Raw genomic sequence first — 17,563 nt, forward strand, 5'->3', positions numbered from 1 at the left:
TCATTGCCATCAAGTCAATTCTGACTCATAGCAACTCCCATTGAGTTTCTAAGGCAGTAAATCTTTAAGGACGTAAATTGCCCCATCTTCCTTCCATGGAGCAGCTGGTGGCTTTGAACCACCAACCTTCTGGTTAGCAATCAAATGCCTTAGGCACCATGCCACCAAAGCTCCGTGTGTGTGTGTGTGTGTGTGTGTGTGTGTGTTTGAGCTTCACTGGTTTTGTTCTTTAGGGAACCAGTCTAACACAAGAGTCTTACTCTTTTTCACTGATCCTCTACTTTACCAAACATAATATCCTTCTCCAGGGACTGTTCCCTCCTGATAACATGTCCAAAGTTTGTGAGACCAACCCTTGCCATCCTCACTTCTAAGAAGCATTCTGGCTGTACATTTTCCAAGACAGATTTGTTCTTTCTTCTGGCGGTTCATGGTATATTCAGTATTCTTCACCCACACAACCACAATTCAAATGCATCAGTTCTTCAGTCTTCCTTATTTCTTATTCGTATGAGGTGATTGAAAATGCCATGGCTTGGGTCAGGCACACTTTAGCCCTCAAAGTGACATCTTTGCTTTTTAACATTTTAAACGCAAAATGCAAAAACATTTTGCAGCAGTTTTGCCAGTGCAATAAATTGTTAATTTCTTGACTGCTGCTTCCCTGGGCATTGACTGTGGAGTCATGTAAAATGAAATCCTTGACAACTTCAATCTTTTCTCCGTTTATCATGTTGTTGCTTTTAAATATATGAAAAATCTTTCAAATATATGAAAAGCATCACATTGGAACTTTTGTGTGTTGGCTGATTTTCAAGTAGGTGGGCATTTGGGAAGAGGATATGTGGTGTCACAGTGGTTAACTAAAAGGCTGCTGACTAAAAGGTCAGTGGTGTAAGGATTTTTGTTTTTGTTATGTTGAAGTATTATCCATACTGAAGGCTATAGTCTTTGATCTTCATCAGTAAATGCTTCAAATCCTCTTTGGCTTTCAGCAAGTAAGGTTGTGTCATCTGCATATTGAAGGTTATTAATGATTCTTCCTCTAATGTTGTTTGTTTTTTAAGTTAAATAATGTGCCTAATAGTAACTGCAACCAGTGGTATTTTTCAATGCTCTGAAAACACTAGTCATTTTATCAGATAATTGGTTCCCCAAGAGATTATTAAAATGTGTTTGGTAGATATAATGCACTAAAACTAGATTTACTTGAGCTATGGAAATAAAATTATATTAATATAATGACTGGTAAAGTCTGTCAAGCAGACCAACACTGTTACTTAACAAAATGCATGTGGATGGAATCCCAAAGCAAAGTTTATATGACACCTCATTCCTTCAGTGCTTAAATGACTTTGCTAGGAATAATGCTTCCAAGCTGAGTTGGAGAAGAAATGGAAATGTAATCCAAATCTTTTAAATATATGAAAAGCATCACACTAGAACTTTTGTGTGTTGGCTGATTTTCAAGTAGTTGGCATTTGGGAAGAGGGTATCTGGTGTCACAGTAGTTAACTAAAAGGCTGCTGACTAAAAGGTCAGTGGTTCAAGCTCACCAGTGGATCCATGGAAGAAAAATGTAGTAGTCTGCTTCTGTAACTATTTACAGCCTTGGAAACCTCTGAAACAATCTGAATCAACTTGAAGGCAATGGATTTGGACATTTGGGTGAGAGCTCTCTTAGGATCATTGGGATGTTGGAAGGCACAGAGTGAAAGCTGTTGAAAGCTAATTGCTATTAAATGGCTCAATAAGAGCACCAAAAGACCACCAGAAGGTTTCCAACTTTTCTGCTGAGTAGAAGGAAGCCCACACAATAGTAACACCTTAGTCTCAGTTCCCCCAAAGCCAGGCCCATATTGCTTTCTTCTTTTCCTCTTTCAATTCAGCGTAGCTCAAAAAGTACATTGAAGTGCCTTCTTTGCAAGGAGTTATGGTGGCGTAGTGCCTAAGGCATTTGACTGCTAACCAGAAGGCTGGCAGTTCAAACCCACCAGCCACTCCTCAGAAGGAAGATAGGGCAATATACTTCCCTAGAGATACCACCTCAGAAACCCAAGGAGGCGTCACTGTGAGTTGGATCTGACTCAAAGGCAGTGAGGTGGTTTTTTGTTTTTGTTATTTTTAATTCACTAGGATGATTACAGGGAGCTCTGGTAGCATAGTGGCTAAGGCACTTGACTGCTATCAAGAAGGCTGGCGGTTCAAACCCACCAGCCACTCCTCGGAAGGAAGATAGGGCAATCTACTTCTGTAGTGATACTGCCTCAGAAACCCAAGGAGGGGTCGCTATGAGTCGGGTCTGACTTGAAGGCACATAACAACAACAACAGGATGATTACAAAGATGAATGGGATGTAGCCCCTGCCCTGCTCTGAGAAGACAGTCATATGAACAAATACTTTTAAATACAAGGGAGATTAAAATATGTCCTTATGTCCCTCCACAACAACGCAAGTTCTGAGAAAGCCAAAACAACAGACCCACTGCCATCGCGTCAACGCCAACTCATAGTGATCTCCATTGGGTTTCTGAGGCAGTAAATCTTTACAGGAGTAGATTGCCCAGTCTACCTTCAGTAGAGTAGCTGAGAAAGGAGCTATTAATTCCTAAGTAAGGCTTCAGAGAATGCCATATGGAGGAGATGGCATTGGAGAAATATAAGGATTTTGAGTAAATTAAAGGGAAGATTATTCCAGACCAAGAATAGCGGGAGCAAAGCCATGGAACTGTTTTGGAGGTAATGTGTGAGTTAAAGTAACCTCATGTGATTTTTATAGATTGGGATATATAGTGGGATATGGGCTTGAAAGACACTTGGTCCCAGATGACAGAAGGCATTGAATGAGAAGTTAGGTATGATTTTATGTTCTGAGCAGTAGGGAACCCTTGCAGGTTTTTTAAAAGGTTGGTATTATCTGTTGTATTAGGAACATAACATTGGCCACAGCATGGTAGATACCCTGGTCCCCAGCATGCTTAGTTGCCATATGCATATGCACGTAGCTACCTCCCCATCCCCACAGCCTTCCTCTCTCTTTCATTTCTATTGACTATGCCCACACCCACTGTCTTAGTTATCTATTGCTGCTATAACAAAAAACAGCACAAGTGTATGGCTTTAACAAACGGAAATTTATTTCTCAGAGTTTAGGAGGCTACAAGTCCAAATTCATGGTGTTGGCTGTAGGGGAAGGCTTTCTCTCTCTATTGGCTCTGAGAGAAGGTCTTTGTCTTCAGCTTCCATTTCCTGGTTACTTGGAGATCTTCATGTGACTTGGCATCTATTTTCCCCCTATTTCTGCTTGGTTAATCTCCTTTTATATCTCGTAACAGATTAACTCAAGACACATCCTACACTACTCCTTCCTCATTGATATAACAAAGACCATCCATTCCCAAATGGGATTATAACCAGAGGCGTAGAGGTTAGGATTTATGAGACACATTTCTGAGGGACATGATTTAATCCATAACACCCACCATTGATACCTCTCCTCATTTTTCTTCATTGATAGTTAGCAAAGGAAAATGAGGAACCAATGGCACATTTTTTTTCTCTGCAACTCTGCTAAGAATCGTAGTGGGCCGGTTAGGGAATAACATGCTCATGAATACTGCTTCTGAAAATGGAAAACTAAGACCCTAGGGAGTGGGAATAGTCCATGAGTGGTACAAAAGGTTAATGAGCTCAGCCACTAACTGAACAGTTGGACATCTGAGCCCACCCAGAGGTAGAACCCACCCAGAGGCACCTCAGAAGAAAGGTCTAACATTCTACTTCTAAAAACTCAGGCTTTGAAAACATGTGTTTTGACACACATGGGGTCTCCATGAGTCGGAATCAATTCCATGCCAACTGATTTTCTAGAGCGGTGGGAGGAGTGCAGGGCAGATGAGTTCTTCATGACAAGAAAGACAGCATAGAACTGTCTACCAGGCTGAAACTTGAGTTAAGAAGCCTACACACACACACACACACACACACACACACACACACAAAGAAACCTACAAAATTTTGAATGGCTCTCAGATAAATATGTGTTGTAGAGGAGACCAACATTTTTGTAACCATGAGTTTTGTTGCTTTATTTCAGAGCGCCAACCAGGCATTTCCATGGCCAATTCCAATGCCCTTCCTTCAAGTACAGCTGGGATCAGCAAAGAACTGATTGATCTGCAACCCCTTATCCAGTTCCCAGAGGAAGTTGCCAGCATTCTGATGGAGCAGGAGCAGAATATTTACCGAAAGGTCTTGCCAGTGGACTATCTTTGCTTCTTAACCCGAGGCTTGGGCACTTCTGAAAGCCAGAGGTCCCTACCCTGCCTCAAAGCATCCATCTCAGCATCGATTCTCACATCCCAGAATGGAGAGCACAATGCCCTTGAAGATCTTGTGATGAGGTTTAATGAGGTAAGAAGTCACTTTTGCATATTTTTGTAATTGAATTGCCGATAAATGATTTTTAAGCATGATTTTCCTTGTAGGGTTGTCTGTTACTGGTAGCTTATCTACCTCTGTGTCTTGCTGCTTTCATGATGGTTGTTTTTCTTTCCAGGCAATGAGATAGACATACCACATTGTCATCCTCCCTCTCACTTCATTGCAACCTACGCTTAAGCCTAATTGATCTTATCTCCATCCCATATCATTACCAACTCCATCAGTCTTTCTCCCTTTGGATAAGACTTTTGATATCCAGAACTCACCTTTTTCCTACTCTTGCCAAAATATTCTGTTTGGACCCAATTTTTAATATACTACCTCTTGTTCCCACAGGTGCTTTTAGACCAGATGTCTCAATTTTGAGATTTAAAAACATGGTCTTTGACCACACTATCTATCCCACCTACTCTTCCACCATCAGACCTCGTTAGCAGAAACTCAGGAACCAACACATCTGAGTTAGGACAGTTGGGAGGAACTGTGAGCTTGAGGGTCACTGAACCACCCTCACTGACTGAACCAGAAGGCTGGCGGTTCAAACCCACTAGCCACTCCTCGGAAGGAAGATTGGGCAATCCTACTTCCGTAGTGATACTGCCTTGGAAACCCAAGGAGGGGTCACTATGAGTTGGGGCCGACTCGACGGCACATAACAGCAACTCTACTAGAAGTCGGTTATAAAGTGGGAGGCTCGATTGGAATCAGGAGATTAGGAGAGAGGCTCTGCAAGGGGTTATGGACTCAGTGGAAGGTAAAGAACTGATAGCTGTGCATCCCTATGGGGCTGGGGTAAGTAAGAGGGGCAGGGGACAGGTAGGTCTCTATGCAATGTTGTGATCAGGGATTGCTGTCTGCTTGGGCTTAAAGAATACTTTCTCCCAGTAATATAACCCTTCACCAAGAGTTTTGTAATGTGCATTTTATTTATTTTAGACTTAATTTCTTTTGCCTTGAATATTAAAACACACAATTCCAATCTATATACTTTTTTGTTGTTGTTGTTGTTAATTCAACTCCACAAATACAATTGTTTCCTATTTCAGTCATTTAGTAAACTCCAGCTAATGCTTAGGAGGATGCCCCCATTCTGGGCCATCTATACCTCTCACTGACAGAGGATAGATCAGCCTTTGCTATTTAAACACTTTCTAACTATAACAGCCCACTTGAAGTCTCCTTGGCCTGCCAATCATGACATTGATAACATCATGACTAGTGACCATGATAAGGCCCAATGAATGCAGAGAGTGTTAGAGGCTGAGCTGAAACAGTCCTGTACCCAGACATATCCTGAACACTATTCCTCAAAAAGAGATTCCTTACCCTTATGAATAGCTGATGTTCATCTAGCTCTGTCATGCTGCTAATTTTACATGTACCACTTACATGCTTTTCACAACAACCTGTCATAAGCTCCATTTTACCAAAGGGGAAACTGAGGCACAATTAGACAAAGTTGTATGCCCAAGGTTACGTAGGTGGTAAGTGGTAATACTGAGATTCAAAGACGTATAGTTGGCCCCAGAATCTGGGCTTTGAACCACCATTGCTATCCTGCCTCTCCACTCAGGCTTGTATTTGTAACACCATATACCAGTTGCTATCGAATCAATTCCAGCTCACAGTACCCCATTTGTGTCAGGGTAGAACTCCATAAGGTTTTTAATGGCTGATTTTTCAGAAGTAGATCACCAGGCCTTTCTTCCAAGGCATCTCTGGGTGGATCTGAACCACCAACCTGTCAGTTTGTAGCTGAGTGTTTTACTCTTTACATCACCGAGGTACCATGTTGGAGGTAGTGCTTGCTAAAACTGCAGATTCCTAGTACCACCCCCAACTGAGTAAGACAGAATCTCTGGGAGTCCACATGAGAGCTTGAGAACTGTGCTGCCCTCCAAGTTGCTTTTTAAAACAAATAGCCTGATGTTCTAGATTTTCCTTACTGATAAAAAATGGAGTGGAGACTGAAAGTTCCAGTAAATTGAGTGTGGATTTTGTTAGTGGATTTTACAGTATTTTATTTTAAACTTCTAGGCCTACTCAGTATCAAATCCTTAGGACTCTATTCCTGTCTCTTTTTCTCTCTCTTTTTTTTTAATCCTACCTGAATTTAAAAGGGATTTTCCTGGACCTTTAAAATCTAATTCTAAATCAGTTGCAGAGAAAGAAAACACTTGAGTTTCTTCTGCTTACTGCCATAAGTTTGGGAATCAAATATGAATCAGTGATTGCACTAATTCAGATTTAGTGATATCATGAACCACAGCTGGGTTGAGGCATACTTTGGACTATCTCTGAAAATAGCTTAGCTAACCAACTTCAGAACATAAACAAGGTTTCTGGGAAAACACTTCAACTACTTGAGAGAACAGTCTGTTTTCAAGTATTCTCAAGCATCTATTTTCATACAAATAATGGATTTGCTGATCAAAAATCAGTCTTCTATACTTATTGAAGGCAAATCCCAAACAATCTTCACTAGGCAACCCTGGGATAGCTAAATGCTAGCAGCTTTATATACCTTAGAGTAGAAAAGCTGCACTATATTAAAAGAGAATTCTTAAATTCAGATTTTCACCTGTTTAAAATGACCTTGCTTCCAAATTAGCATGGCTTTCCTTTTTGTAAGGGAAGGGGAATAAAGGCATTGGCATTTATTTACTAGGTGCTCTGGACTGGATATTTTCACATTTTTTAAATCTCATTTAATCCTATCACAGTTGTGTAAGACTGTTGTCGTTGTCCCTGTCTCACAAATGAAGAAAATGAAACTTACACAACAAAATAAATAATCACATAGTTGGATTATGACCCATAGAGTAAAATAAATATTCATGAGTCCATGATGACATAAATAATCGAGTAAATAAATAAATGGGAGAAAATGCAGCTTTTCATTAAGAAAAATTCCAATTAATAAATGTAGAAGAAATGAGGAAATAGAAAATCACCATTAGAGCACTCAGTACTAATTGTTGCAAACAAGAACTGCAAACAAATACTAAAATTATTGGGCAAAAGTGTGATGAGAAACAGGATATTTGCATAGTCTCAGTGTATCGCTACAGATAACTTATTAATTACAAGGGAAAATTAGTACAGTGGAGAACCCCAGCAGGCACTGCCTTAGCCAGGTGATGAAGGTTCACATTGCCAGTGATAAGACATAGTGACATGTACCTCCTGATGCACTAAGAAAAGCATGATGTCATTTCTATGGGGTTCTTGCCAAAAATGCATTATTTACATCTAATCATGAAAAGCTATCAGACAAGCCCTCATTGAATGAAAGACATTCTACTCTTCAAAAGTGTCAAGGTCATGAAAAGCAAGGAAAGACTGAGAAACTGTAAAAGACTAGAAGGGTCTAAGAAGACATGACAACTAAATGCAGAGTGGGATTCTATTGTATCCTGGACTAGGAAAATGACGTTAGTGGAAAAATTAGTGAAATTCTAATAAGGCATGTAGTTTAGTTGGTGTTATTGTATTGTTAACTTACTAGTTTTGACCATTGTGCTTTGGTGACGCAAAATGAGTAGCGTATACTGTAAATCTCTACTATTTTTGCAAGTTTTCTGTAAATCGAAAGTTACTTCAAAATAAAAAGTTAAAACAAAAACAGTGAAGCTCCGAGAGGTTGAATCATTTGCCCAAGATCACAGTGGCTAAGTTAGTGTCAGCATCTAAGTCTGTCTATCTTGGAAGTCTATTCTCGTCTCACTGAAGTGCCTCTTTACTTGATAAATTATCAAATTTAAGTTTGTAGTAAAAATAGTATTGCTGGTTGAGAGTTTAACTACCCTTAGGTCCCCTTTCTCTCTTCCCTTCCTCTCTACTTCTTTTCCAAATCTCCTGTATATCATCCTTTTTCTATTCCTCCTTTGTTTCTATTTTGATCCAATTTCCTATTGTCTAGAATTCATTTATTCATTCATTTACTCAACACATTTCTTGAGCACCTATGCTCTACTACTATGCTCTAGCCAGCTTCTCTTTTTATCATTGGTGTGTCGAACATATGTTTTAAAAATAAGAAATTAGCAATATATGATGAAAATTCACAGGATTATTAGCCCGTGCTTAAAGTCTATCATAACCGGGTACACAAAATAAATGCATTTGCCTCAGTGAAAGGAAAACATATATTCATTGGAGAATCTTAGAATATTAGCTCCATTGCAGCAGGGCTAGTTACTTAGTTAAGAGGTGAATGCCTTTATTCATGCCTTCAATCATTCAGTTAATGTGTATTCAGCTCTTCTCAGAAGTAGGGCACTGTGGTGCATATGCACTGAGGAAAGTGAAGTACAGTTCTTGGCTACCAGAGCTGCCAGTCTTAAATTGTAGTCAGGCATGGGCACAGATAACTACCAAAAAAGGTAGAAAGTAAGTGCAGTGTGAGTGGCATAGACAGTGAGAATGAAAGTGTCAAGAGATCATGTCCACATGGGTGATTACAGCTCTCTCTGCTGGCCCTGTCTGGAGTTTGGGGCTAGGCTTTGAGGGATGGAAGGGATATCCAGGGAAAATCATAGGGAAGGGAGAACAATCTAGACAAGAAGAAAACCAAACAATTCTTGTCATGAGCAAGATTCATGGTTAGGGAGGCAGCTTGCTCTTGATTATCTATAGAACATAACCATGAGATACAAGTTTCCCAAATTCCAACAACTCTTTGCAAAATAACTTAATTGTAATGTGGGGAAAGGGAAGAAAATTCCTGGAGCCTTTCGGGTAATGTTGCATAATGTTTGTTCTTAAGAAAGTATGGTTAAAATGCAGTGCATGAAGTAACTGAAACGGTTTGGCTTATATTAAGGTAAGCCAGGAGATAAATTGTTTAAAATAAATGTGATTAATTTCCCTGTGTTGCATATTACACATTATTCCAAAATATTCAAACTTTTTGTTTTGATACAACTACATTTTGACTTAACCTCTTAGAGAAGATGATGCCTGAACTGGAAAAGCAAGTACTGGAAAACTGGAAAAGCTAGAAGATGGTTAAAGTCTAAGTAGGACTTAGCCAGGTAGATTGGAAAGACCATTCCAAGAAAAGAGGGCAGGATAGGAAACAACAAGGTGCATTTCAGGAAATAACAGTCCTTTTCAGGGTGCCGGTCAATGACACTGACATAGGAAATGATATTGGAGAAGTCATCAGGAACCAGATTTGGAAGATCATCAGAGGAATTGGACCTTATTTTGAAAGTAGTAAGGAGTTCAGGGGAATGACATGATCGGATTTATACTTTAAAAAGACCTTCAAACTGCAATGGGAAGAGAGGATTCTGAAAGGGGTACAATGGTGGTGGCAGAGACATCAATTAGAGATCTTTTAGACAAATCTAGGATGAAGATGAAGTTTTGAGGATGATGGTAGAAATGGAGAGGCAGACACAGATTCGAAAAACAAATTAAGGAGTTAAATTGGCAGGATATGTTGGTTTATTGAAATAATGCTGATGGGAGAGAGAGGAGAATCAAAACTGATAATCAGAATTCTACCTTGCGACATATAATCTGAATGTTGAATGCTCTGGACTGGGAATACCAATTGTAGAGTTCTTGTTAGCAGGTAATTGAAACTATTAAGGAGGATGTGATTGCCCAGGGAGAGTGTAGAGGACAAGAACAGTAGGTCTACAACAAGAATACCAATAGTAAAGGTGGTTGGGCCTATGAAGGAGGCAGAGAAAGGACAGAAGAGAAGAACAAAGGGAAGCCAGGGAATATAATGCTGTTGAAGCCAAAAGAATTGAGTTGTAGGAAGGAAAGAATAATCAAATGTGTCAAAAACAGGAAACAAACCTTGTGAATAAGAAACTAAAATACATCCATTGGAGATGGGTCTGACTTAGTCTTGGGAGACCAGACTTGACCTGTTGGCTGCTTTTAATGCCACCACCTGAGAAGTATGATTGTGACTTGGATGCAGTGTGTTTCCCCATTCTCTGTTCCCCTGCCATATGACAAGACTAAGGTGCACACTTGAGAAGCTTCTTAGTGTCCTTGAAAGTAGACATAAACTTGTGTAAGGGATTGGTCTTCAAGATCTATGTTGGGGGTAGGTTTAGCCCTGCTTTGCTTGGTGTGAGAGACAAACCTTCCTGAACCCTTTAATTTGGACATCTCTCTCTAGTCATGTTCTTGACCAGAAGCCCATTTTCCTGGCTCCACAAGAAGCCATGGTTCCCTTTCTCCCTTCAAGGTGGGCAGCCTTACTTCTTGGCCACCCACAATGTCTCTTGCTTTGACAAGTCTCAAATCATATTGGTTTTTTGTTTGGTTGGTTGGTTGTTCTCTTTTCTTTCATTCCTCTATCCAGCCTCTACCTATAACCCATATTCCCTTTGATCTATGTGTGCTTTGTTTTTGTAATTCTCAGTTTTTTAAAACATCTTTTTTTTCAAAAGAGACAGGGAGGCATTTGTTGTAGATACTTTCACCAAAGAAATCACATATTTGTTGAGAAGGGATGAAAGGCGAATAGAGATTGAAATTCATTTTTCCTCCTTTTGCTTTTCTCCCCCTTTTATTTTTTGCGAAGCACTATGTTGGGACAGGGGGCTGAAGAGGAGTATTCTGGGATCCATTTAAGGGTCTAGGTCACCAGTTCTCCAATCTTATGTCACCTCAGTGTGGCTTCTAATACTGTCTGGTTGTCTACCACTGATGATCTTTGGGGTTGGAATTCTTCACTAGGTGCATCTTCAGTTGGTCCTTGAGACTTATCAACAGAATTTTTGGCTTTCTAACTTGCCACTGCCCACATCACTGTCAGTAACTCTTTTGTGTAACAAATGGTTGATTTCTCTGGCTGGACAGGGTTTTTCAGCTTCAAGAGGCCATTAGCAGGTTCATCCTTTCCTGTTCTCTGTGAGGGCAGTTGTTTGTTTATTGAGTGGTTCTTGGCAAGATTATTTTGTCTGACTGAGCTCCTTTTTTGCACCAGTTGATCCAAGGGCATGTCATGACCCCCTAGTCTGAGGCCTTTAGTTACACTAAGACCCCACAAACCCCCACAGGGATTCCACTCGGCTTCTTGTCACAGGTGATCTTCTTCCACTCTCTTCCTATTCATCAACCTAAACATTAATCAGCCAGCTTCTCTCAGCCACACAAACTGGGGCAGCCCAAACTGATACTCAGTTGTCACTTGTTCCTTGTACCTGGTAGATTCACCAGATGTCAGCTGAAGAATTTAAAGGCTACTCCATCCATAAAGAATACCAAAATGTAGCTTAACTTCCTGGGAGAGAATTGTAAGAATAAATAAACTATCTTAGCTTAAGAACTGTTTGGGCCTGGATCTTTTCAGTCAGAATCCCTTCTATACCGCCTAGTAATGATCACTGTGGCAGATTCCAGCATCTCAAATTCTGTCTAATCAGAGCTAAGGGAAGACCACTCTAGCTCTGTAAGGAAGAAGCATGCCTTATGAGAACATGTGGTGGAGGAACAGCGTCCTCATGTCCAACTATGTTCCCTCATTTGAAATATTTGGGGGAAATCGCTGTTTAAAATTGTATATTAAAATATTAAGAAAAGTTTCCTGTCAGCACTGCTTCTTTCCCATTTTATGCAAATAGCCAATCAAATAATCTGTTCAGGATTGCTATGGAAACTTTTCCTCAAATCTGAACGCTCAGGGGGTTAGTTTCTGATAAAATCCCCTCAGGAAAAGGAGAATTTTGGCCCACTTCTGAAGGGCCAGATTTCTCTTGGGAGAGGCACATCTCCCAAAGGCATACCTCTGAGGAGATGTTAAATTCTTTCCCCAAAACATTTCACTGAGTATTTTTTGGTTGTGATTACACAGGAGCACAAATTACTGGACTAAAAAATGCAGTAGGCAGTTAAATCACAGAGACCCAGATGTATGGGACAACATTCCGCAAGCAAGGGTTTTTTGTATGTGGAACATCTGCATTGGAGCCAATTGATAGCTGTTTTAGTTGTCTACTGCTGCTATAAGCTAAATACCTCAAGTGGGTGGCCTTAACAAACAGAAATTGTCTTACAGTTTAGGAGGCTAGAACCCTGAATTGAGGGTGCCAGCTGTAGAGGAAGGCTTTCTCACTCTGGGGGAAGGTCCTTGTATCTTTTCAGCTTCTGTTACTCTGCTCCTGGGTGATCTCCATGTGGTGTGATACCTACCTTCCCCCATCTCTGCCTGTTTCTCTGTGGCCATTCTGCTCCTTTTATAACTCAAAGGTGATTGGCTTAAAGCACACCCTACACTGTTATGGTCTCATTAACATAACAAAGAAGCCCTATTCCCAGTGGGACTATGTCCCCAAGAATAAGTGCTGTAAATCCTAACCACCATCCACAAGTATAGAGGTTAGGATTTGCTTATTCTTGGGAGACACTATTCAATGCATAACAACAGCAACTGGTGTTTTGTGGTTCTTGACAACCTCACTTAACTGAAGAATAACACTTCAGTTAAAGGCAGGACAGGAGAGTAAGGGGCGGGGCTTGGGAGTCGACTGGGTTATAATTTGCCATTCCCAGCTGTATAACCTCAAGTCAACTACCTAACCTTTTTAAATGGGGGTAATAATAGTAGCTGTCTTAAATGGTTTATATGAGTGTTCAGAGCGATGACATGTGTAAAGTTCAAGGCCCCAGTGCCCTTTGCCGTGAGATATATTATTTATGTGACAGGAAACACTGTGGGAAAGACCAGGTGCTGCTTTAGTCAGAGACTGGGATTTGGAGCCTCTCTCCAGGATTGCGTTAATTGACCCTATGAGGATATATAATTAAGCTCTTTGTAAAGTCGGTCTCTTCTGGATCTTTTCTGTACATGGAGGAATCAAGGAGGAATACATTTACATATGGTTTCTGTTCCGTAGCTTTGCTGAGAATCCACATTTGCCTAAAAGATTTAAACATTCATAAATCCAGTTGCTTTCTCAATGCCTCCCCTTGGCTTTTTTCATTCAACAACTTCTAATTGAGTACCAGCTCTGTAGCAGGTGCTGTTTTATGCACTGAGAATGCAGCACAGAACAAGACGGGCAAAGTCCCTGCCCTCACTGAGCTTACATTCTAGTAATGTCTAAACCCACTGCCATTGAGTTGATTCAACTCATAGCAACCCCCATAGGGTTTCCAAACATGTCAATCTTTACAGAAGTAGATTGCCTCATCTTCTGCCGAGCAGCCGGTGAGTTTGAACCACCAACCTTCTGGTTAGCAGCCAAATGCCTTATCCACTGTGCCACCAGAGCTTGTTAATGTCTAAAGGCATCTCAAAAAAAAAAAAAAAAAAACACTGCTATCAAGTCAATTGCAACTCATAGTCACCCTTTAAAACAGAGCAGAACTGCCCCCTTAGAGTTTCCAAGACTACAAATCTTTACAGAAGTGGAGTACCTCATCTTTCTCCCACAAAGTGGCTGGTGGGGTCAAACCACCAACCTTTTGGTTTGCAACTGAATTCATTAACCACTATGTTACCAGAGCTCCTTAGGCATCTCAAACATGGCCAATGAAGAACTACTGAGTTCTCCCTCTCCCATTACATATCATCCAGTGCCTTCCCCTCTCCACACAGCCATTTTGCCCACCTCAGTTAATGGTGCTGGCATCCACTCAGGGGTTCAGGCTAACAACCTGGGAGACATCCTTGATTTACTCTCTTTCCCAACACCAAAACCATCCAAAAAGACATTTGCTCTACTTACAAAATGTGTCCTGAACTCAACCACTCCTTACTATGGAGTGGACTTAGCCACCATTGATGGCATTTACCTCTAGTATTATGTTCTCTGTTAGATGTCATAAAAATTCATTCTCCACTCTCAGCCAGAGTGAACTTTTATAAACATGAAACTAATCAGGTCTCTCCCCTGCTGAAAATCCTCCAATAGCATCCCTTTGTATTTGGAATAAAATCCAGAATGTCAAAACCCTGCATGATTTTGCACCTGCCTACTTTGCCATCTTAACTTTCTTACACACGCCCCTTCCTCTGGGTCTATTCCAGCCACACTGGCCTTGATTTTGTTCCCTGAACATGTTGAGTCAGTTTTCTCTGCATGGCCTTTGCACTTGTTCTGTCTGCACAAGACCCTTGGATTATACCGTAGCTGGTGCCTCCTTGTGGTCATGTCTTAACTCAAAAATCAGAAAAACTGTTGGTTGGTTTACTTTTTTCCTATAACCCTACATTAGAATACAAGCTCTGTGAGGGGAAGAAATTTTTTTGTCTTGTTTGTTGCTATCTGTCTGGTTCCTGGCATAGTGCCAGGTACATAGTAGCTGCTCGATAAATCAGTATGTAATGAGCTCTGGTAGCATAGTGGCTAAGGCACTTGACTGCTAACCAGAAGGCTGGCAGTTCAAACCCACCAGCCACTCCTCGGAAGGAAGGTTGGGCAATCCTACTTCCGTAGTGATACTGCCTCGGAAACCCAAGGAGGGGTCGCTATGAGTCAGGGCTGACTCGACGGCACATAACAACAACAAAAATGAGTAAACAATGCTAACTGATTTTAACTAGTGTTTATTGAAGTAGCTGCTGTTAGAAATACAAAGAAAAGCAAGACATTGTCCTTTATGCGTGGAATTTTCAATCTAGTTCAAGTCATATAACATATAAAATATTGAGTGAATATACACAAATAATTTATTACAACCAGTACATATCCTTGACTTGCAGGTCAAGTTATCCTATCAAAAGGAAAAGAAAAAAAATGGTTAATTTGACAATTAACTACCCGAGGAGGACTGTTTATATATACTGATGATGAAGAAGAAGAAATTAAAGAGTAGCCATCATTAATTCTTTGCCTTGAACTGGGCATTCATATACATAATCCCATTTAGCCTTCACACAATCTGAAAGAGGGGTATCATTGCTTCATTTTACAAATAAGAAAATTGAGATTCAGAAACACGACATAGTTTGCCCACTCTATGACTTCATCTCACCTACTTTGGTCATGTTGCCAGAAGAGACCAGTCCCTGGAGAAAGATCACATGCTTGGTAAAGTAGAAGGTCAGTGAAAAAGGGGAAAACCCTCAAGGAGATGGACTGACACAGTGGCTGCAATGACTGGTTCAAGCACAGCGAGCATGTGAGGATGGCAGAGGACCAGGCAGTGTTTCGTTCTGTTCTACGTGGGGTCACTATGAGTCGAAGCCGACTCGACGGCACCTAACAACATCACATAGCTAGACAGTAGCTAAGAGTTCCTGAGTGGCACAAATAGTTAATGTGCTTGGCTGCTAACCAAAAGGTTGAAGGTCTGAGTCCACTCTGAATAGCCTTGGAAGAAAGGCCTGACAGTTCACTGCCAAAAAATCAGCCCCTGAAAACCCTGTGGAGCAGAGTTCTACTCTGACCCATATGGAGCCACCATAAGTCAGAATCAACTCAACAACAAGTTGTAGAAAGTAGTTAGAAAGTAGCTAAGCCAAAGCCCAAACTCTATGCTATGCTATATTGTAGTACTGTGCATCTAGGTGCTCAATTAATTCTTGTCGTGGGAAATACTATAAATAAATAAGGACATAAAATGCTGGGGTTTTTAGAAAGTTTTGGAGTAACTAAGACCAGAGTAGCATCTTGTAATGGGATGTCAATATACATTCTATGGAAAAATAGTGTTCCATGGTCTAACATACGTGTCATGTGTTGAGCAAACCGTGCTAACTTAGAGTTTTTCTACTGCAGGATTTCTCAGGTCATTTATTCTGCTAATGTACATTGAGATTCTACCAGAATGCATCATTTTACAAAGTACTTCACTGAGCTCCTGCAGGCCCAGTGTCTATTACAGAACATATTTTGGGAAACTCTGTCATGTAGATTGGGCATTGAGAAGGTAGGTCTGAGCCTTAATGCCTCAGCCTCCCAATGCAGCTTGACCACAAAGTGGATGCCCTCTAGACAGTGCGAAGTAGGAGCCTAGAGCCCAAGTACCTTCTCAAGAACCAGAGAAGGAGCTGGGAATGGGTGAATATTTGGCTCCAGACCAAAGCAGGACAGACGCTACGGAAGATGAGGGCTGTGACTCTCCTGCTCTGGCACGAGGGTGTGGGCTACATGTACTTACAAGTGAGACATTCATCTCACAGTTTAGATTCCATAAGCCTAACGTGAACACAAGTTTCACTTCTTTACCATCATACCTCAGACTTTCAAAATCATACAGACACTAAAATTATGTATAAATCATCAGAGTAGAAAACATACAAGACTGCCCTGGGCAAAAGGACAGCCAAGAAATTTTTGGCACCACTAGCCACCACACTCCTCTATCCACACACCTGTCCTCTATCTCTGTCACATTCTTTTTAGGGGTACCAAGAGCCAACATGATACCCCAGACCCCTTAAAGCCATACCTCTCTTTCTGCCCTCTTCCACCTCAATTCATGTAAAAATTGTCACTTCTCACTATGAGAGTCATTTTTTTCATTTGTAAAATAGTCTCCTCAAGAAAAAAAAATGTAGAACAAAATTCAAAAACATAATAAAAATCAGATTTACTGATCTGATAGAGACGAGTGACCCTTAGACACCCTTCAGCCTAAAATTGAGCACACCCCAAGGATTAGCATCCAGCCAAATAATAGACAAGCCTATAAAGTGAATAATAACACTAGGAAGTAAGGTGCTCCTCAATGCAATCAACCATAGAAGGTCAAAAGGACAGCGTCTGACCAAAAACGAAGCTCAGAGGCAGAAAGGGAAAGAAAGAAAGACTGATGGAAACGGGGAACCCAGGGAGGAAGGGGGAAGAGTGCTGTTATATTGAGGGGAGACTGCAACCACTGTCACAAAACAAAATGTGTATAAATTGTTGAATGGAAAAGTAATATACTCTATAAACTTTCACCCAACCTACAATTAAAAAAAGAAAAAAAGTCGATGCACACACACACACACACACACACAAATATTCTCCTCAAGGAAAAATAAAATCATGTTTTATTTGAGGAGATTCTTTATTTGGATTGCTCAAATATATAAATACAAAAAATATTCCCTGTAGTAGAAAAAAATAGAAATCTGAATATTTGAAGTTCTTCAATCTAAGAAGCTCTCTATAGCTATGTTGTTGTTGTTGTTACGTGCCGTCAAGTCAAACC

At 40.6% G+C, this 17,563-nt stretch overlaps 1 protein-coding gene across 1 annotated transcript in view; it reads left to right on the forward strand.

Moving 5' to 3' along the window:
- PLCE1 (phospholipase C epsilon 1) overlaps positions 1–17,563 on the forward strand; it is a 363,784-nt gene that overhangs the window by 205,430 nt on the left and 140,791 nt on the right. Inside the window, exon 3 of the mRNA XM_007951283.2 lies at positions 4,098–4,414. Within this exon, the coding sequence (XP_007949474.1) occupies positions 4,098–4,414 (317 nt within the window). The remainder of the gene's footprint in view (positions 1–4,097; positions 4,415–17,563) is intronic.

This window comes from Orycteropus afer, unplaced genomic scaffold, assembly GCF_000298275.1.
Source record: "Orycteropus afer afer isolate SDZICR_OR568_19922 unplaced genomic scaffold, OryAfe1.0 scaffold00293, whole genome shotgun sequence".
NCBI classification, from domain to species: Eukaryota; Metazoa; Chordata; class Mammalia; order Tubulidentata; family Orycteropodidae; genus Orycteropus; species Orycteropus afer.